General features: G+C 37.8%; 1 protein-coding gene across 1 annotated transcript; it reads right to left on the minus strand.

Moving 5' to 3' along the window:
• Positions 1 to 12,476: 12,476 nt before the first annotated feature.
• ATXN7L3B (ataxin 7 like 3B) lies at positions 12,477 to 17,497 on the minus strand. The gene has a single exon (XM_023738909.1). It carries the CDS (start codon positions 17,216 to 17,218, stop codon positions 16,925 to 16,927), a length of 294 nt encoding a protein of 97 aa, XP_023594677.1. The 5' UTR covers positions 17,219 to 17,497; the 3' UTR covers positions 12,477 to 16,924.
• Between the last annotated feature and the right edge of the window lie 1,323 nt (positions 17,498 to 18,820).

Genomic DNA, 18,820 nt, shown 5'->3' on the forward strand with positions numbered 1-18,820 from the left:
CTTCACTTCACAATTAAAAAAAAAAAAGAGTAGAGAACAATTCAAAATCCTTTATTAAAACAACAGTAAAATGCACACATTTAGACTTACAGTTGCTAATATCCTCCTTATTCGTCTCCATCAGCATGCATTTCTTATTATTTAAAAAAAAATGCTTTTCACTATTCCTTGTATTATTCCCCATCTTACTTAACGTTTTGGCCACATATCCAATAGACATGCCAGGGTATGAGGATTTGATTTTGGGCCAGACATCTCCACAGATTGGGAAGGTGGTTATTTGTTGGCCTTTAAATGATTCTTCTCCTTGTCTCTTAGCTGATCCATAATTTTTCATTTTCCATAACAGCATACTTTCTCAGCCATTGCCATTTTATTAAATTTTCATCCCTGTTTTCTATACATTGTCCTTTACTTCCCAGAGCATTTTTTGGAAAACACTGCAAAGTTGGAAGGAAACTCTAGATTTTTGTCTAATGTTCTTCTAGGAATTAATGCTCAAAAAAAGCATAAGCTGACTTTTGTCTTTTGGTTTCCTGGGGTCTATTTGCTCATCTTGACACTGTGTCACTTATTCTCTCTCCATTTTTTACCTCTACTTTTTGAAGATGCTTTTGCCATTCCTATTATTTGGTAATTACCCTTTCAGGCAGAAGCTAAGAAACAACTTAATAACTGACAAAATTACCACAAAAATTTTTAATATGCATACTTAAAATTAACAATTTTAGGATTAACCAGTATCTTAGCCTTTCTTCTGAACCATGCAAGAACTCTGGCATTCCGTAACCGAGATAACTCCTGTTGAGCTTCAAAGATTTTGTTATATGATATTGTAGTTCAATCTTTTCTTAAGTATCATATTTCAGATATTATTTTTATTGATGTATACATCCAATACTTGTATAATTTTGTCCTTATGGTTATGGAAATCTTTGTTATATTCACTGTTGCAGCACAGACCTTCCATCTAGGATTTTTTTTTTTTTCTGAAGAAAGTGAGTATTGTTAATGCTTGTCAGTATTTTCTTTTGAAATTTCTATAGTTCATCCTTGTTCTTGAAAAATGTATTTGCATACCACTATATAACTCTTGGGGCCCTGGTGGTACAGTGGTTAAGCGTTTGGCTGCTACCGAAAGGTCTGCAGTTGGAATCCACCAGCCGCTCCTTGGAAACCCTGCAAGGCAGTTCTAATGTCCTATAGGGTCGCTATGAGTGGGAATCGACTCAATGGCAATGGGTTTGGTTTTTTTTGGTCACACCTACTAGAATGGCCAAAATCCAAAAATCTGATGATACTAAATGCTGGGGAAGATATGGAGCAACAAGAACTCTCACTCATTATGGGTGGGAATGCAAAAATGTACAACTTTGGAAGACAGTCTAACGGTTTTTACAAAGCTAAACATAGGTTTAAATTATTGTTGTTGTTGTCAGTTGCTGTCTAGTAGATCTTGACTCATGGCGACTCCAAAGGTGCAGAGTAGAGCTGATACGTAGGATTTTCAAGGCTGTGAACTTTAAGAAGCAGATCTTCAGGCCTGTCTTCCGAGGCACTTCTGGGTGAGTTCAAACCACCAAACTTTTGGCTAGTAGTCAAGAACTTAAACATTTGTACTACCCCTAAAATCCAGCAATTGCACTCATAGGTATTTACCAAAATAAATTGAAAAGTTATGTCCACAGAAAAACCTACAAACAAATGTTATAGCAGCTTTACTCATAATTGCTAAAACAGAGAAATAACCAAGATGTCCTTCAATAGGTGAACAGATAAACAAACTGCTATATCCATACAACAGAATACTGTTGTTGTTAGGTGCTATCGAGTCAGTTCCGACTCATAGCGACCCTATGTACAGAAGAAAGAAAAACTGCCATCTTGTGCCATGCTATCAGTCTTGCTATGTTTGAGCCCATTGTTGCAGCCACTGTGTCAGTCCATCTCTTTGAGGGTCTTTCTCTTGTTTGCTGACCCTCAATTTTACCAAGCATGATGACCTTCTCCAGGGACTGGTCCCTTCTGATAACATGTCAAAAGTACGTGAGACAAGTCTCGCCATCCTCACTTCCAAGGAGCACTCTGGCTGTACTTTATCCAAGACAGACTTGTTTGTTCTTCTGGTAGGGCATGGTATATTCAATATTCTTCGCTAACACCATAATCCAAATTCATCAATTCTTCTTAGGTCTTCCTTATTCATCATCCAGCTTTCGCATGCATATGAGGCAATTGAAAACACCATGGCTTGGGTCAGGCGCACCTTAGTCTTTAAAGTGACATCTTTGCTTTTCAATACTTTAAAGAGGTCTTTTATAGCAGATTTGCCCAATGCAATGTATCTTTTGATTTCTTGACTGCTGTTTGCATGGGTGTTGATTATGGATCCAAGTAAAATGAAATCATTGACAACTTCAATCTTTTCTCCATTTATCATGATGTTGCTTATTGGTCCAGTTGTGAGGATTTTTGTTTTTTTTTATGTTGAGGTGTAATCCATACTAAAGGCTGTAGTCTTTGATCTTCATTGGTAAGTGCTTCAAGTCTTCTTGGCTTTCAGCAAGCAGCGTTGTGTCATCTGCATATCGCAGGTTGTTAATGAAACTTCCACCAATCCAGATGCTGCATTCTTCTTTGTATAGTTCAGCTTCTCAGATTATTTGCTCAGCATACAGATTGAATAAATATGGTGAATGGATGCAACCCTGACACACATCTTTCCTGATTTTAAACCACCAGTATTTCCTTGTTCTTTTCAAAAGGTTACCCCTTTGGTCTATGTACAGGTTCTACATGGGCATAATTAAGTGTTATGGAATTCCCATTCTTCGCAATGTTGTTCATAATTTGTTATGATCCACATAGTCAAATGCCTTTGCATAGTCAATAAAGCTTAGGCAAGCATCTTTCTAGTATTCTCTGATTTTAGCCAAGATCCATCTGACATCAGCAATGATATCCCATGTTCTTCTTCTGAGTCCAGCTTGAATTTCAGAGAGTTCTCTATTGATGTGCAGCTGCAAACATTTTTGAATGATCTTCAGCAAAATTTTACTTGTGTGTGACGTTAATAATATTGTTTGATAATTTCTGCATTCTGTTGCATCATCTGTCTTTGGAATAGGCACAAACATGGATCTCTTCCAGTTGGTTGGCCAGGTAGCTGTCTTCCTAATTTTTTGGCATAGAGAGTGAGCACCTCCAACACAGCATCTGTTTGTTGAAACATCTCAATTGGTATTCTGTCAATTCCTGAAGCCTTGTCTTTCACCAATGCCTTCAGTGCAGCTTGGACTTCTTCCTTCAATACCATTGGATCTTGATCATATGTTACCTCCTGAAATGTTTGAATGTCAACCAATTCTTTTTGGTACATTGACTCTGTGTATTCCTTCCATCTTCTTTTGATGCTTCCTGTGTCACTCAATATTTTGCCCATAGAATCCTTCAAAATTGCAACTTGAGGCTTAAATTTTTCCTTCAGTTCTTTCAGCTTGAGAAATGTTGAGTGTGTTCTTCCCTTTTGGTTTTTTAACTCCAGGTTTTTTGCACATTTCATTTAATACTTTATCTTCTCAAGCGGCTCTTTGAAATCTTCCGTTCAGCTCTTTTACTTCATCCTTTCTTTCATTCAGTTTTAGTTACTACTTTATATTCAAGAGCGGCTTTCAGAGTCTCTTCTGACATCCATTTTGGTCTTTTCTTTCTTTCCTGTATTTTTAAAGACATCTTGTTTCTTCATGTATGATGTCTTTGATGTCATCCCATAACTCGTCTAATCTTTGGTCATTAATGTTCAATGTGTCAAATCTATTCTTGAAAAGGTTTAAACACAGAAGAAAACATTCTTTGATGGTTACAGGGGTGGGGAGGGAGGGTGAGGGTTATTTACTAACTAGATAGTAGATAAGAATCATCCTAGGTGAAGGGAAGGACAGCACACACTACAGAGGAAGCCAGCACAACTGGACTAAACCAAAGCTAAGAAGTTTCCTCAATACAATCAAATACTTTGAGAGACAGAGTAGCAGGGATGCGGGGTCTGGGAACCATGCTTTCAGGGCACATCTATGTCAATTGGCATAACAAACTTATTAAGAAAATGTTCTGTATCCTACTTTGGTGAGTGACGCCTGGGATCTTAAAAGCTTGCAAGCGGCCATCTAAGATGCATTAATTGGTCCCAACCACTTGGAGTAAAGGAGAACGAAGAACACCAAAGACACAAGGAAAGGATTGGCCCAAGAGATAGAATGGGCAACATAAACCAGAGACTTCATCAGCCTGAGACCAGGAGAACTAGATGGTGCCCAGCTACCACCAATGAACGTCCCGACAGGGAACACAACAGAGAGTCCCTGATGGAGCAGTAGAACGATGGGATGCAGAACTCAAATTCTAGTAAGAAGACCAGACTTAATGGTCTGACTGAGACTGGAGGTGCCCCAGAAAGCATAGCCCCTGGTCTCTCTATCATCCCAGAACTAAAACAATTTCCAAGGCCAACTCTTCAGATGGGGATTGGACTGGACTGTGGGACATAAGGAGATACTAGTGAAGAGTGTGCCTCTTAGTCAAGTAGATACAAGAGACCTAAGGGGCGGCTTCTGTCCGGAGGTGAGATGGGAAGGCAGAGAGAGTTAGGGGCTGGTTGAATGTTCATGGGGAATTGGGGGCAGAGGGGAGGAGTGTGCTGTCACAGAATGGGGTGAGCAGTTGGGGTCTCCTAACAATGTATGTAAAAAAAAAAATTCTGTATGGGAGACTAACTTGAAATGTAAATTTCATTTAATTACAACAATAAAAAAAAAAAACCTGTAATAAAAAAAAATCTTTTCTTGAGATGGTCGCAAATTCAGTTGGGATGTAATCAAGATTGTATTGTGGTTCTTGTGGACTTGTTTTCCATTTTCTTCAGCTTCAGCTTCAACTTGCATATAAGCAATTGATGGTCTGTTCTGCAGTCAGACCCTGGCTTTGTTCTGACTGCTGATAATGAAATTTTCCATAGTCTCTTTCCACAGATGTAGTTAATTCGATTCCTGTCTTTTCCATCAGGTGAGATCCCCGTGTGTAGTCTCCGTTTATGTTGTTGAAAAAAGGTATTTGCAATGAGTAAAGTCGTTGGTCTTGCAACATTCTATCATGCCATCTCTGGAGTCATTTCCATCACCAAGGCCATGTTTTTCAACTACAGATCCTTCTTGTTTCCAACTTGCACATTCCAATCACCAGTGATTATCAATGCATCTTGATCGCACGTTTGATCAATTTCAGACTGCAGAAGTTGGTAAAAATCTTCTATTTCTTTATCTTTGGCATTGGTGGTTGGTGTGTAAATTTGAATAATAGTGTGCCATCAAGTGTCTGTTTGTAGTACTGTGTTGGCTTGCATGTTGTTGTGATTCTGGAAACTATGCCACCAGTATTTTAAATATCGTTGGGGTCACTCATGGTAGACAGTTTCAGCAGAGTGTCCAGAATAAGACAGACTTGGAGGAAGGACCTGATGATCTACTTCTGAAAAAAAAATTGGCCAGTGAAAACCTTATGACTAGCAGCAGAACATTGTCTGATATAGTGCCAGAAGAGAGCCCCTCAGGTTGGAAGGCACTCAAAATACGGCTAGGGAAGAGCTGACTCCTCAAAGTAGAGTCGACCTTAATGACCTTAATGATGGAGTCAAACTTTCCTGGACCTTCATTTGCTGATGTGGCATGACTCAAAATGAGAAGAAACAGCTGCAAACATCCATTAATAATCAGAACATGGAATGTATGAAGCATGAATCTAGGAAAATTGGAAGTCGTGAAAAATGAAATGAAACACGTAAAGATTGATATTCCAGGCATTAATGAACTGAAATGGACTGGTACTGGCCATTTTGAAGCACACAATCTTATGATCTACTATGCAGGGAATGATAAATTGAAGAGGAATGGTGTCCCATTCATTGTCAAAAAGAACATTTCAAGATCTATCGTGAAGTACAACGCTGTCATTCATAAGAAAATATTCAAAGGCCTACAAGGAAGACCAGTCAATACAGCTAATAGAATATTATAGCAGCTCTGGTGGTGCAGTGGTTACGCATCTGGCTGTTAACCAAAAGGTCAGCAGTTTGAATCCACCTGTCACTTCTTGGAAACCCTATAGGGCAGTCCTACTCTGTCCTATAGGGTCACAATGAGTTGGAATGGACTCGTTGGCAATGGTTTTATTTATTTATTTATTTTTAATATTATACAGCCATAAACAGAAATGATCAAGCTTCAAGAAGAAATAGAAGAGTCTTCAAATTAAAGAAAACCTCTCCCCCCCCCCCCAAAAAAAAAAAGACTAGTTGCCATTGAGTCAATTCTGACTCATGGTAAACCCATGTGTGCCAGAGTAGAACTGTGCTCCATAGGGTTTCAATGGCTGATTTTTCAAAAGTAGATCACCAAGCCTTTCTTCCAAGTTGCGTCTGTGTGGACTTGAACCACCAAACTTTCAGTTAGCAGCAAGTGTGTTATCCAAACCCAGTATGAGAAAGCAACATGACATTCTGGAAAAGACAAATGTTTTAAGACAGTAACAAGATCAGTGGTTACCAGGAATTTTGGCAAGAAGGAGGGACGAAGACAAGAAAAACAGGGCATGTTAAGGGTATTGAAACTATTCTGTATGATACTGTAATGGTGGATACACGACATTATGCATTTGTCAAAACCTATACAACACAAAGAGTGAATTGTACAACACAAAGAGTGAACCCTAATGTAAAATATGGACTTTTGTTAATAATTAATGTATCAACTGGTTTATCAATTGTAATAACACATGTACCATAGTAATGCAAGATGTTAATAATAAGAGATACTGTGCAGGGAAGGGGGTATGTCGGAACTCTGTACTTTCTACATAATTTTTCTGTAAATCTAAAACTGCTTTAAGAAATAAAATGTATTAAAAATTTTAAATGTATTTGCAAGAAAATGTATATTCACAATTTGAGTTGGACTGTTAGATTCTCTCAGCACTTTGAAGATTATTTTACTGACTGGCTTCTAGTTTTGCTCCTGAGAAGTCTACAAATCTGCCGTCAGTTGAATTATCTTTTGCTTAAGACCTTTTTGGTGTTTGTCACTTTAAGTACAATGTGTCCACATTGATTTTCTTTTTATTCATTTGCTGGATATCCTTTGTGTTTATTTGTGGAGTCTTAACTTTCTCAACCATGTATCTTTGAATATTGCTTCTCCTCTATTCTTTTTTTTCTGGAATTCTGATTCAATTCTCCATGACTCTATCTCTGTTTTTCATTTTCCATTTCTTTATCTTTCTGTGCTTCGTTCTGATTCATGTGTTCTGTTTTCCAGTTCATTAATTCTCTTTTTGAATTTGATTAAACTTAGGTTTTACCTATAGAGATTTTTAAATTTTATCGACATACATTTCCCATTTTTAGAAGTCTTACTACTTTTGTTTTCATATCTGCATCATCATTCTCTCCTATTCCCTGCTCATATTTAAAATTACATATTTTTTTTAAGATTTCATTCAGAACTATCATATTCTACATCTAATAATTCTAATTACCAGAAAAGAGTTCTAATTCCGTAGTTTATCAGTTTATCATTTGTTGGCTCTTACTTATGGTGACTTGTTTCTTTCTTTCTTTATTTTTTAATTGCCAGCTTAAATTTTGTGAGCATCTTGAGGGATTCAGATTCTGCCAGGTAGCCAAGAGGTAGGGTATTATCTTGGAATACTTTCTTTAATTCTCGGGTAGAGCTTTCTCTGACTGGCAAGGTAGGGTACCAAGTGAAAGTAAGAATATGGGTACTAATTCCCAGAGGTAGTAATGATGAGCCCTGGTGGTGCACTGGTTAAAGTGCTTGGTTGCTAACCAAAAGGTCGGTGGTTCAAACTCACCAGCCCCGCTGCAGGAGAAAGCTATGGCAGTCTGCTTCCTTAAAGATTTAGAGCCTTGGTAAACCCTATGGGGCAGTTATGCTCTGTCTTACAGGGTCACTATGAGTTGGAATCAACTCCACAGCAGTGGGTTTGGTTTGGTTTAGTGATAATGGTGGTGATGCTATTATTAATTTTTTTGTTTCACCTCAAGCCATGGCTGTTCTTTCTATAGTCAGAATGTTTTTTTTTTTCTGCATTTTTTAACACAGCCTATCTTTTCATTAAGGATGTAAACATTTCAGGTGTATTGTGTTTATATGGGGCCCTGGTGGCTCAGTGATTAAGAGCTAGGCTGCTAACCAAAAGGTTGGCAGTTTGAATTCACCAGTTGTTCCCTGGAAAGTCTATGGGGCAATTCTACTCTGTACTATAGGATCACTATGAGTCGGAATTGATTCCATAGCAATGGGTTTTTGTTTGTTTGTATATATACGGGTGTTTAACAGTCTCAGTCTGTGAGGATCAAGATCTAATCTTCCTTTTCCATCTGAAAAGTCCTTGTACATATGCTTTCTCCTGTGCAGTCCCATTTTTCTGCATTGACTTGTGTCTTTGCTTTGTGCTTATTGTGTGTGTGTCTACACATGTGTGTACTAGAAAAGAGAGTTGAATATTTCCCCTACTTTTTTGGAAGGATAGCAATACATATAAAACTATATTTGTTTCAATTTATTCAAACCAGGTGTTTTGCTTCAAGAACTCTTTTTCAAATACCCAGGCTGCCACACATGGAAGTGGAAGTCTGGTCCAAGGTTTTTGGTATTTTTTTATTGACTATACATATATCCCTAAAGAATACATAGCATTAATTTACATATTACTAATCTTCAAATAAAGGCAGCAAATTGTAAGAATATGTTTTAATTAATACTTTGTGATTCATATATACTACAGCTTTGGCTAAGTTTCCATATAGCACTGTATATTCTTTTTTAAAATGAGTAATTACATCACTTTCAATTTTTTGCTATTAAAAATAATCCTACAAGAGGTAGACATATTGGAGTATTGGTTACCCTTATCTTCAACTGTAATAGATATTTTGAAATTACTTTTTAAAATGTTTTTCCAATTTACAGTCCAATGTGTAAAATGTACACTGTTGTATACAATATATCTCTATCTATAATCTATCAGTGCTGCATATATCTAGCAGACTTGGTATCATTATCCTTTCTTTTTAACCATACTGAGTGGTTTAAATTGGTATCCCATTTGGTTTTAGTTTGCATTTTTCTGAACCAGAGTGAAATTTTCAGGTCTCTTTTGACATTTGAATTTCTTCTAAGAATGAACTTTTATTTTGTCCATTTGTTTATCTTATTACTGTTTTGTTAATAATTCTTCTTAAGTTATAATACCTGCAAATAACTTCTACTAAGATGTTTTTTGTTTTTTCCTCCCCTAGTATAATTTACTGCACAGAAATTTTTGATTTTCTTATGGTCCAATGTCTTTTTTTTTTGTTATGATTGGTGCTTTTATTTAATAAATTATTCCATTGCCCACAATTATAAACATATCCTCCTATATTTGCTTACAAAGGTTTGAAGTTTTGCTTTTCCACAGTATGTCTTTAATTCACATGGGAATTAATTTTTGTATATGGCTTGAGGATGGATAATTTTATTTACTTACGGATAATCAATTCTAGAACTGGTATATAATCCACTGACTTTAATACCAACTTAGTTATAAATCAAGATGACAATAATGTGGATGTGTATTTCCATCTAATTCTAAACTCTCTATTCTTTTCCACTGTTTCTACATCAAAAACTACACTATGTAAGAAACTAACATTTTTCAAAAAGATTTTGTCTATTCTTTCACCTTGGTTTTCATATCAACCTTAAAATTAGCTTCTCAAGTTCCATGAAATGTTTATTTGGCTTTTAATAAAAATTGCTTTCAATTCATACGTTTGGAGTGATAATATCCATGAGCATGCTATCATTCTCCATTTGAATTTTCTTCAACATGTAAGAAAATTTTATGATCTACTTCATCATTAGACTCCTCTTGTTATATTAATTTATAGGACTATTATAATTTGCTATATTACACCATAAAAGGTAACATTTAAAAATTTTAATACTCTAATTGAATTTGGATCTTTATCTTATATCCAGCAACATTAATGTATTAATTTTAGTGCTTTCTATTGATTCTATACAATTATCCATGTCAATATATTCTGAGAACAAGAATTTTGTTTTCTCCATTTCTGCTTTTAAAGGAATTCTTTCCAAGTATTTCACATTAATTTTTGGTGCATATTCATTATCAGTGTGTGGAATGTCTTTAGCCCCTATTTCATTATTGTTAGTATTTTTAATCAATAATTGGTATTGAATTTTATCAAACTTTTTCTCGATCTATTGAAATTTTCATGTTTTATTCTCTTAATGATAATGTGATTTCCTGATGCAAATCATGTTTTCCTGGGATTAACCTGATTTGATGTTTATTTCTGGTACTTTAAAGGAGTTGGTTTGCTAACATCTTGATTTTTTTTCATATTATCTTCATAAAACATTTAGCCTGAAGTGACTTTTTTTTTCTTTTTTTTCTGTATTGGCTGTAAAATTCAAAGTGCCTGGTGTTTTATGTATCTGGGTAGAAGTGAGATGAGTTCTTTTTTGTGGTTACAGATGTATTCAATCAATTTGTTTTAGTTCCTTGTGAGTTAATTTTGACGTTATGTTTTAGATTTTACATTTTTGTTTTCAAATTAAGTGCCTTAAGGCTGTTCATAAGTATTCATTTATGATTTTTTCATTCTTTAACTGTAGTCTGTTTTTTTAAAATAGTACTTTCAAGGACTATCGTCAAAAGAGCTTAGAGAGTGTAGTGAATAGTGAAGTAGATATCCTTGATGGTAGGACCTCTGGTATCAAATTACTTGGAGAGAGATCTTTTTCCACCAAGTCTATGCTAATACAGATGTGCTTTATTGCTACCTCCCATTATTAATGGATAGAGTATCTTTTTTTCCAGTTCATTTTTTCTTTGATGAGTAGTCCTTAAAGAGTCCCAGTTTCAAATGGAGTTATCTTAGCTGCAATTGCTTGATGCCTATGGGTTCAAAGTTTTGTTTCCTGGAAGGCTATTAAAGGAACTCAGGACAGCACTGGAGTCAACTGATACTGCTGGTATCTACTGCTCTCTTCTATGGTTTTCCCAACCTCTGCTCTTCATTTTCCTTTGTTTTAGCAGTTCAGCTATCAATTATTACAAGCATGCTCAACCATTTCTAGATTATTTTGTACTGAAATTTTCTGAAATCGTTTTACCTGTTGCAAGAAAGGAGTTGCATATTCACAGTTAGGAGAAGAGATTTACATTTTGAAATAAAAACACATTAAAAAAGTGGAATAAGTTTGTGAATTATAATCATATTTTTAAGCAAAATAAACTGTTTTAATGCCCCGATGTATAAAATGCCTGTATAGAATCAAAGCTGCTCTTTTGGCTTTCTCCAGGAAACTCATCCTTCCTTCAGAGGTCTCTGAGGCATATCTCTCTAGCACACAGGGGCTCGGGAGAATCACAAAACTATGAAACCAAAAGATGCCAACATCATTTATTAGATTAGACATTTTATTGCATCAACAAAGAGCACTGGTCTAGAAATCACACCACAAGTATTCTACTTTTGCTTCTCAATTCTGGATTTTTGTTTGTTTTTGAACTGTGGACAAGTCACCATCTCTGAATATGTTTTCTCATCTCTAAAATGAATTCAGCATTTCCTTCTTAGCTCATGTATTTTCAGTGAAGTTGGAGTAATATAGCATGATTGAAAATGTTTTCAAAATGAAAAACAAAAAAGGCTTTATAGGTTCATCTACAATATCTTTTTAAACAAGCACATCACTTATAATAAATATTTTCCTTCACTACAAGATCATGGGCATTTTTGGAACCTGAATGAAAACGAGAGTCTGTGCACTACACAACAGAGGAAAACTTCCTAAGTCTAATGTTAGAAGTTCTTCCTGGCTGATCTGAGACCTGGGAATTAATTAATTATGATATTTATTTAAAGATACAGTAAAAAGATGTTTAATAAAGTGTAAAGGTTGTGTTTTTCATTATAAACATTAATATATTTCATTTCATAATTTTTTTAAATTACAAAACAATTTAAAACTTCCTAATGGAAGACAATGTTACTAAATTATTGAGCTCTACATGCAAAAAATAAAAAAGCTCTTCCTGAATCCTTAGCTTTTTGACCATCCTTCATTTTGTCTTTATCTTTTGCCAACATAAGTAACCACATATCATATTCCTGACCTCATGCTGCCTGCTGTTGAAAGGGTTTTTTTTTTTAAATATAAAGAAACTAATTTCATTAAAGGAGCCCTGGTTAAGCACTTGGCTGCTGACCAAAATGTTGGTGGTTCAAACCCACCCAGAGGCTCCATGGGAGAAAGCTGGTTATCTACTCCTGTAAAGATTACAGCCTAGAAAGTCCTATGTGGCAGTTCTACTCTGTCACATGAGGTCTCTATGAGTTGAAAATCAAGTCAATGGTACCTAACAACAACAATTAAAAAATATTAAATAGTTTTAAAAGTCCTATTTCAAATAAATTTAAAGCTTGAGAAGGTCTTGCAAATACCTCATTTCAGAAAACCAGGTTAGCACTGAATACATTAATGCAAATCTAAACATATGAAATAAGATCCCAAAGTATTTGCTATTGCTGCATTTGGTGACACTAAATTTCTGTAACTCAATTTCAGTAAAGTAGTAGAAACTGGTTTAAAGCAAAATGTTAGTGATATTTCATTTCAGCAACTTATTGCTCTTGCTATAGCTGTCTTTTTTAGAAGTCAAATTTTTATATTTTCTCAACTCAAATCAACACCATGTTGGACCACTGTCATTATTAAACTAGTATGGCATTTAATTCATTATACTTGGAAGGCGAGAAGACTCAACACCCTATTACGTATCTATAAGGTTCTCTGAGGTATCCTAGTAAAAGTTTTCCCTCTGGCTCCATTTTTATAACTTTTATCTATATTTTCTTTCCAATTTGGAAATATTTAATAAACTAGAACATGTAGCAAAAAAAGTGAATTTGATCAGTACTAAGGAGCAATATGCAACAATTTCCAGCGGAAATACTCAAGCTCTGGGTTAGGAATTACAAGAAATGAAAAACTTCAGAATTACTCTGAAAACAATAAGACCTAGAGTTGGAGCAAAAGAGAAATAAAAACTCCCCTTTAGAAGAGCAGATGCCTATTTTCTGCTGTGTATCATTTACTTTTTTGAGATCAAGGACATTGGCTTGAAATGATGGTAAGACCTATTAAGATAGTGAGTTCTATTCAAATTGAACTCTCACAGTGGGCTGTTAGTGATAGGCCTAGGTTCTATTTATTTCCCACCTTCTGACCTCGTATTTTTGGAGCCCTCATGACACGGTGGTTAAGAGCTACTGCTGCTAACCAAAAGGTCAGCAGTTTGAATCCATAAGCTGCTCCTTGGAAACTCTATAGGGCAGTTCTACTCTGTCCTATAGTGTCGCTAGGAGTTGGAATCGAGTCAATGGCAATGGATTTGGTTTATTTGGTTTAACCTCATATTGAAAACTGAAGATTTTATATTGTTTGCATGTTTCTTTCACTGGCTGCTGCAGGACCAAATTTGCAAGACTCGACTGAGAACAAAGAAGCCCTGGTGACACAGCAGTTAAGAGCTCAGCTGCTAACCAAAAGGTCAGTGGTTCGAACCCACCAGCCGCTCTCTGGGAGAAAGATGTGGTAGTCCGCTTCTGTAAAGATTACAGCCTAGAAAACCCTACAGGGCAGTTCTACTTTGCCCTATAGGGTCCCTATGAGACGGAATCAAAACCAACAAAAATGGGCTTAGGTTAATGAGGGTTGAGCAGTTTTTCTGTGATAAAATTTCCCTTCAAGAGAAAGTGACTAAGATTCAACAGTGATTCAACATTTATTTTACCATGTCAATGCCTGAAAAACATGTACAATTTTAAAAGATTAACATACAGAGCCCAAATAAAGTCATTTTCATCTAACTGTTTATTATTACTGTTTACCAATGGGAAGATGCAGTTTATTTACACCAGCAGCCATAGGGACAAGGGGAATACACAGAATTAGTTAGCTATCTGTAAAGGAAGGACTACTTATGCAAAAATAAGAATCTCCAAAACAAAGTTCAGTGGTGAGCCTCATTACCCTCCCCTAATGATCCCAGCATGCTATAATGCCAGGCAGTGGCCCCTGGGCATGCGGTGGTGGGAACTAATGTATAGAAGAAAAATCCACAAACCACAGAAATTTATAAAGAACCCCTTTCCCCCATACACACACATTCAGATACATAATAGGATTACAAGGTGGTCAATACACATAATTGAGGTGGGAAGGATGGGAATTCTGCTGTTAAGGGAAGGTAGGTAGGGAAAAGGAGAGTTCCTAACCACTGTCAACTATATGGTAGGGGGCATTCTCTCCCCAAAAAGAAAAGAGTTTGTTCCTTCAGGATTCCTTTTGGACCAAGTCCACCTCATACCCATTCAGGGCAGGGGAATATACCCTAATGGTGGGGGGCCAAAAAACAAAACGAAGGGGGAGGTAATATGAACAAACCATCACTCAAAACTAGTTTCCACTTCTTCCACCTCCAACCAGGATGGAAAAAGTCAGAGGAGGAACAGTAATGTTACGCTCTGTGTTCCCTCTCTGAAGGAAGAATGGACCAGAACCCTTACCTTCAACCTGCTTCCACGACATCATCTGAAAGTAGGCTGGAGTCTCAAATCCTCCTTTGCTTTTGCATCCCCTTAGAAGACATCTACAAAAGGTTAAGGGCAAAAAAAACCTAGGCCTCAAAATTATTTTAGCTCTTTGACTTTTTAAAAACTATCACAATTCTTCAATTAAAGACCAATCTATAACTAGGCCTCAACTCTTATCAGGACAACTCTAGGAGAATGCAGTAACACACAGAATCTTGAGACCTAATCTCTAAGGTTTCCTTAACCCTCTTGAGCATATAAACCAGATCAGTCCGAACAATTTAAATAGTTCCTTCTGGAAGCACGAAAGATATATGCACAGCAGGGGTTTGAGAAAATGGATCAGAACCACCTCCATCCCTGTGTTTATTAGTCAGCTTTTACTGCTCTTCTGCTTAGGTCCTAAGAGAGAAAGTGTCCAAGTGGAGGTGGGAAGGTGTAAATCCTTAAGAGGTAAGCCACAGGAGGGCATAATTAGCAGGGTAGTTTTATAAAGGAGAAATGTTTAGGTATGACACTGCCTTTCAAATGCAAAAATTAAGTTATCTTTCCAACCCAGTCCCAACAGAGGCATAAGCAAGATTCTTCTGAGTCCTCTACAAGAGCAGGGAAAAAACAAAAACTTAAAAGAGGCCAAGGAAAGGAAAACTGGCTAGCCTTCAGAAACAGGAGTTATCAAGAGAGATGAATTGAAACTGGTCAGTGTGAAAGCCAGGGTGGCAAGCAGCACCTGGGAACTTGGGCTGCACCAAATAGGCAATAGAACGGGACAGGAGAAACATGGGACCAAGCCAGAAAGGAGAGCCTGGGCCCCTTATTGGGGCACAGAATGAGGTAAGAAAACCTTTCAAATAAAGCAGCACCGTTCCTGCTAACCTTGGGGCTCCCACCCCTCTACAAGTCACCAACTATCAGTCAAGGAGTAAAGTGGAGAGTAGTTTTGATATGCAGTTCTCATTTCCCAACATCCCTATCCCATTCTCTGAAGGAAAGGGAACCTGGAGGCCCTTCCCTGACTTCCAAGAACAAAGGACACCTCCTGTTGTGAAGAAGGTCCAAGGAGACCAAGTAGAAAGCGTTGCCCCTACAAGGGGGCAGAGGTGGTAAGTCTGGACGCTCAGCACAGCCGACTGAACTCTGTGACTGCCCAACCCAAGGAGCAGGGCATTCAATAATTCTGCATGTAGTCAAATGAGAGAAGACCCAGTCCTGTTCCTTGGCTCCTAGCACTAACCCATTCACATTACTGACTGCAGGTGGAAGAAGTACCCTTTGGGCTCAGCTTTCAAACCACAGCCTCATACAAAACCATGATGCTCCTCTATAGTTCGGTGCTGCCCTTGGGGAAGGAGACAGGTAGTGACCAAGTGGCATAGTGACCAAGTCAGAACCATGGCTAGGAAACTAGTAATTGACAGCAGGAAAATGACTGCCACACCAATCTATGTCCAAGAATAATACATCCAGATATGACTCTTACAGTTTGAGAGATCGTGCATAGTTGCAGATGCCCCTGTCACCTCCCCAGGGGATCTAATTTTACCTCAGCCTGTCTGGACAACCAAGTTGTTGTCCATTTGTCAGGGCTATGTCAACAGGTGGGAGTCAGGAAAGAGGGCTCTGTTCAGCCAAAGGCTAGCCCTTGTCCCCAAGTCAGCGGAAGTCCTTGTAAATGCTGGACCTTTCAGAAACAAGTGGATTTGGCGCTTTCTTCTTGTTGGAGTGAAGGCCACAGAGGTCCTACTGAAGCCAAGTGATTAGGGCCTAACCATCAGTAATGTCCAAATTGTCAGTTATGCAGAAAGCCCTTGGCATCAGATGGTCAGAAAGGCTGAGGAACCAAAGGGCTTTGTATTCTGGGCAGAGAGCTGCTCATCTGTGTACTGGGAGCAGCTCAAAGACCTCGTGCACATCCTGGTGTGTTTAGAGATCAGCCTGCATTGCGTGATGAGCACGCAGTACAGCTCTTCCTGCCCAAGGTTTCAGAGCTGGTCCCAAGTAATACACTTAAAAAAAGGATCTGAACTGCTAAATTCTCCATTTTGGGTTTTTAAAAGATAGGATCTTCAAGGGGAATTTTGATGTTGTCTGATTTTTTTCTACCTAGCTTACTTCTCCAAGCCACAGGACCAGTCTATGTTATTGTGCTGGTCATTCTCTGGCTCTCTCATGTTGCAGCTACTGAAATTCTGGAGGTGAGCGCTGCAGCTGCTGATCAGGCCCATTCTCAGGTTCTCCAGGAAGGGAGCAAAGCGGGAGGCGGCACGCTCCTTTATCTTCCACTGGCTGAATGCCATAATCCTTCACGCTACCAGTCTCTGCGAACTCCAGGTAGAAGTAGCCACACTTGACTGCCCGGTGCACCTCAAAGCAGAATCCCAAACAAGAATCCTCTATCAGGTCTACGTATATCTCCTGAGCGATGGCCTCTAACTTGTTAGTATCCAGGTTAGCCAACGAAATTTCCTCCATTTTAATTTGCAATCGACTGCAGAGAGGGCGCTCGTATTACTCACAGCTGTACGGGAGGCAACACCTCGGGCTCCGCGAGACGCGCCTAGGCCCAGAGGCCTCTGAGGGCCGCGTCCTCAAGCGGTGGCGGCGGGGGCGTCAGCGACGGCGACAAGAAGGCAGCGGCAGCTGCGACTGTTCCGGAACCCCAACTCCTTCTGTTGGCTTTGATCTCTCCCGGGGTCTGAAGCTTTGAGCGCTGGCTACCCCGAGACTCAAAACCAAACCGCCCCCACGCCTCAGTTCAGCCGCCCGGGCCTCTTCCGCTCGCTCGTCCGGGCCTAGCCCCGCCTCCCTCCCTCCCCGCTTCCGCTCCTCAGCCCGCCTGCGCAGTGGCTCCGCTCATACTCTAGCTGCTTTTGCCGGTGCCTTGGGAGTGTTAGAGTTTGTGGAAACGGGTGGCAAGAATTAAAATGTGTCTAACTTTTATTATCTCTAATTTAAAAAAAAAACAAACCTAGGATGTTCTTTTATTTTTAGATTTTAACATTCGCAAATAAATTCAGCACCCATGCTTAATTGGTTTCCTCTGAGGAAAATAGTAATAATAATAATCACTTGCGTTGTTGTGATATGTCCCGAAATACAGTTTTAGGAACTATACTCCTCTGGATTCGTATGAAAATTTGACTTATCATATAGTTGACTTGTAATCATTTATAGCAGTGCCGTGGTTGTCATTTAAATCCACTAGATGGTGCAAGGAAACAAATTACAGTATAGTTTATCGTTCAGTCTTTTTTTTTTTTTTTTTTAAATGAAAAAGGCGCTATGTGAGTCGCAATTGACTCGACGGCAATAGGTTAATGAGTTATGGGAATACATATATATTGATCAAATGAAACTAAGATATGTATCCCACTTATAAGACTATTAAGTCAGTGTGACTGTAAATAGAAGATCATATATATCTCTAAAAGAGTCCCAATAGAAAATTGTGTGTATATTTTGTCTTGAAGACAGAGGAAACCTGAAATATGTTAAACACACGGGAAGATAAGAAATCTTTTCCTAAGGTTGGGCAATATAAATTGTGAGAAAGGGAATCACGCTACCTGCTTTTAAATCGTGGCGTTAACACTTAATAACTGTTTCTTCATCTGAATAAAGTTAGTCCTACCCCATGGTTAAGATTAAATGATTTTAGAAAAACAAACAAAAACCTCTTGTTACAGTACCTTATATGTAAGCAAGCATTCAATAAAAGTCAGCTCTCTTGATCATGTTAGTTGTGAACTTGAATATATTATGTATATATCGATTCTTACATATGCATAAGAAAATCACTGTAGTATGTCTTTTATTTTTGCTTGTTTTTTGGTCCCCACAAGCACCACTCTAAGGAAAAAAAAAAAATCTGTTAAATACAGGAGCCTCTTGAATCTTTATAATTTATCAACAAATAGCTATAACTAAAGAAAGAAAATACTTACGTGCATCTATTTGATTCTACATTTCTTTCCAGAGCATTCTTAAATAGTTTTAGAATTCATTCTTAATGTCCCACTTGATATTTTCATGAGTAGAGGTTTAAGCTCAGTTCAACTTACTTGGTTTATGAGT

Source organism: Trichechus manatus, unplaced genomic scaffold (assembly GCF_000243295.1).
Source record: "Trichechus manatus latirostris isolate Lorelei unplaced genomic scaffold, TriManLat1.0 scaffold00125, whole genome shotgun sequence".
NCBI classification, from domain to species: domain Eukaryota; kingdom Metazoa; phylum Chordata; class Mammalia; order Sirenia; family Trichechidae; genus Trichechus; species Trichechus manatus.

Coding starts and splice junctions, on each gene's coding strand:
- ATXN7L3B (XM_023738909.1), bottom strand. CDS start 17,218: ATGGAGGAAATTTCGTTGGCTAACCTGGATACTAACAAGTTAGAGGCC.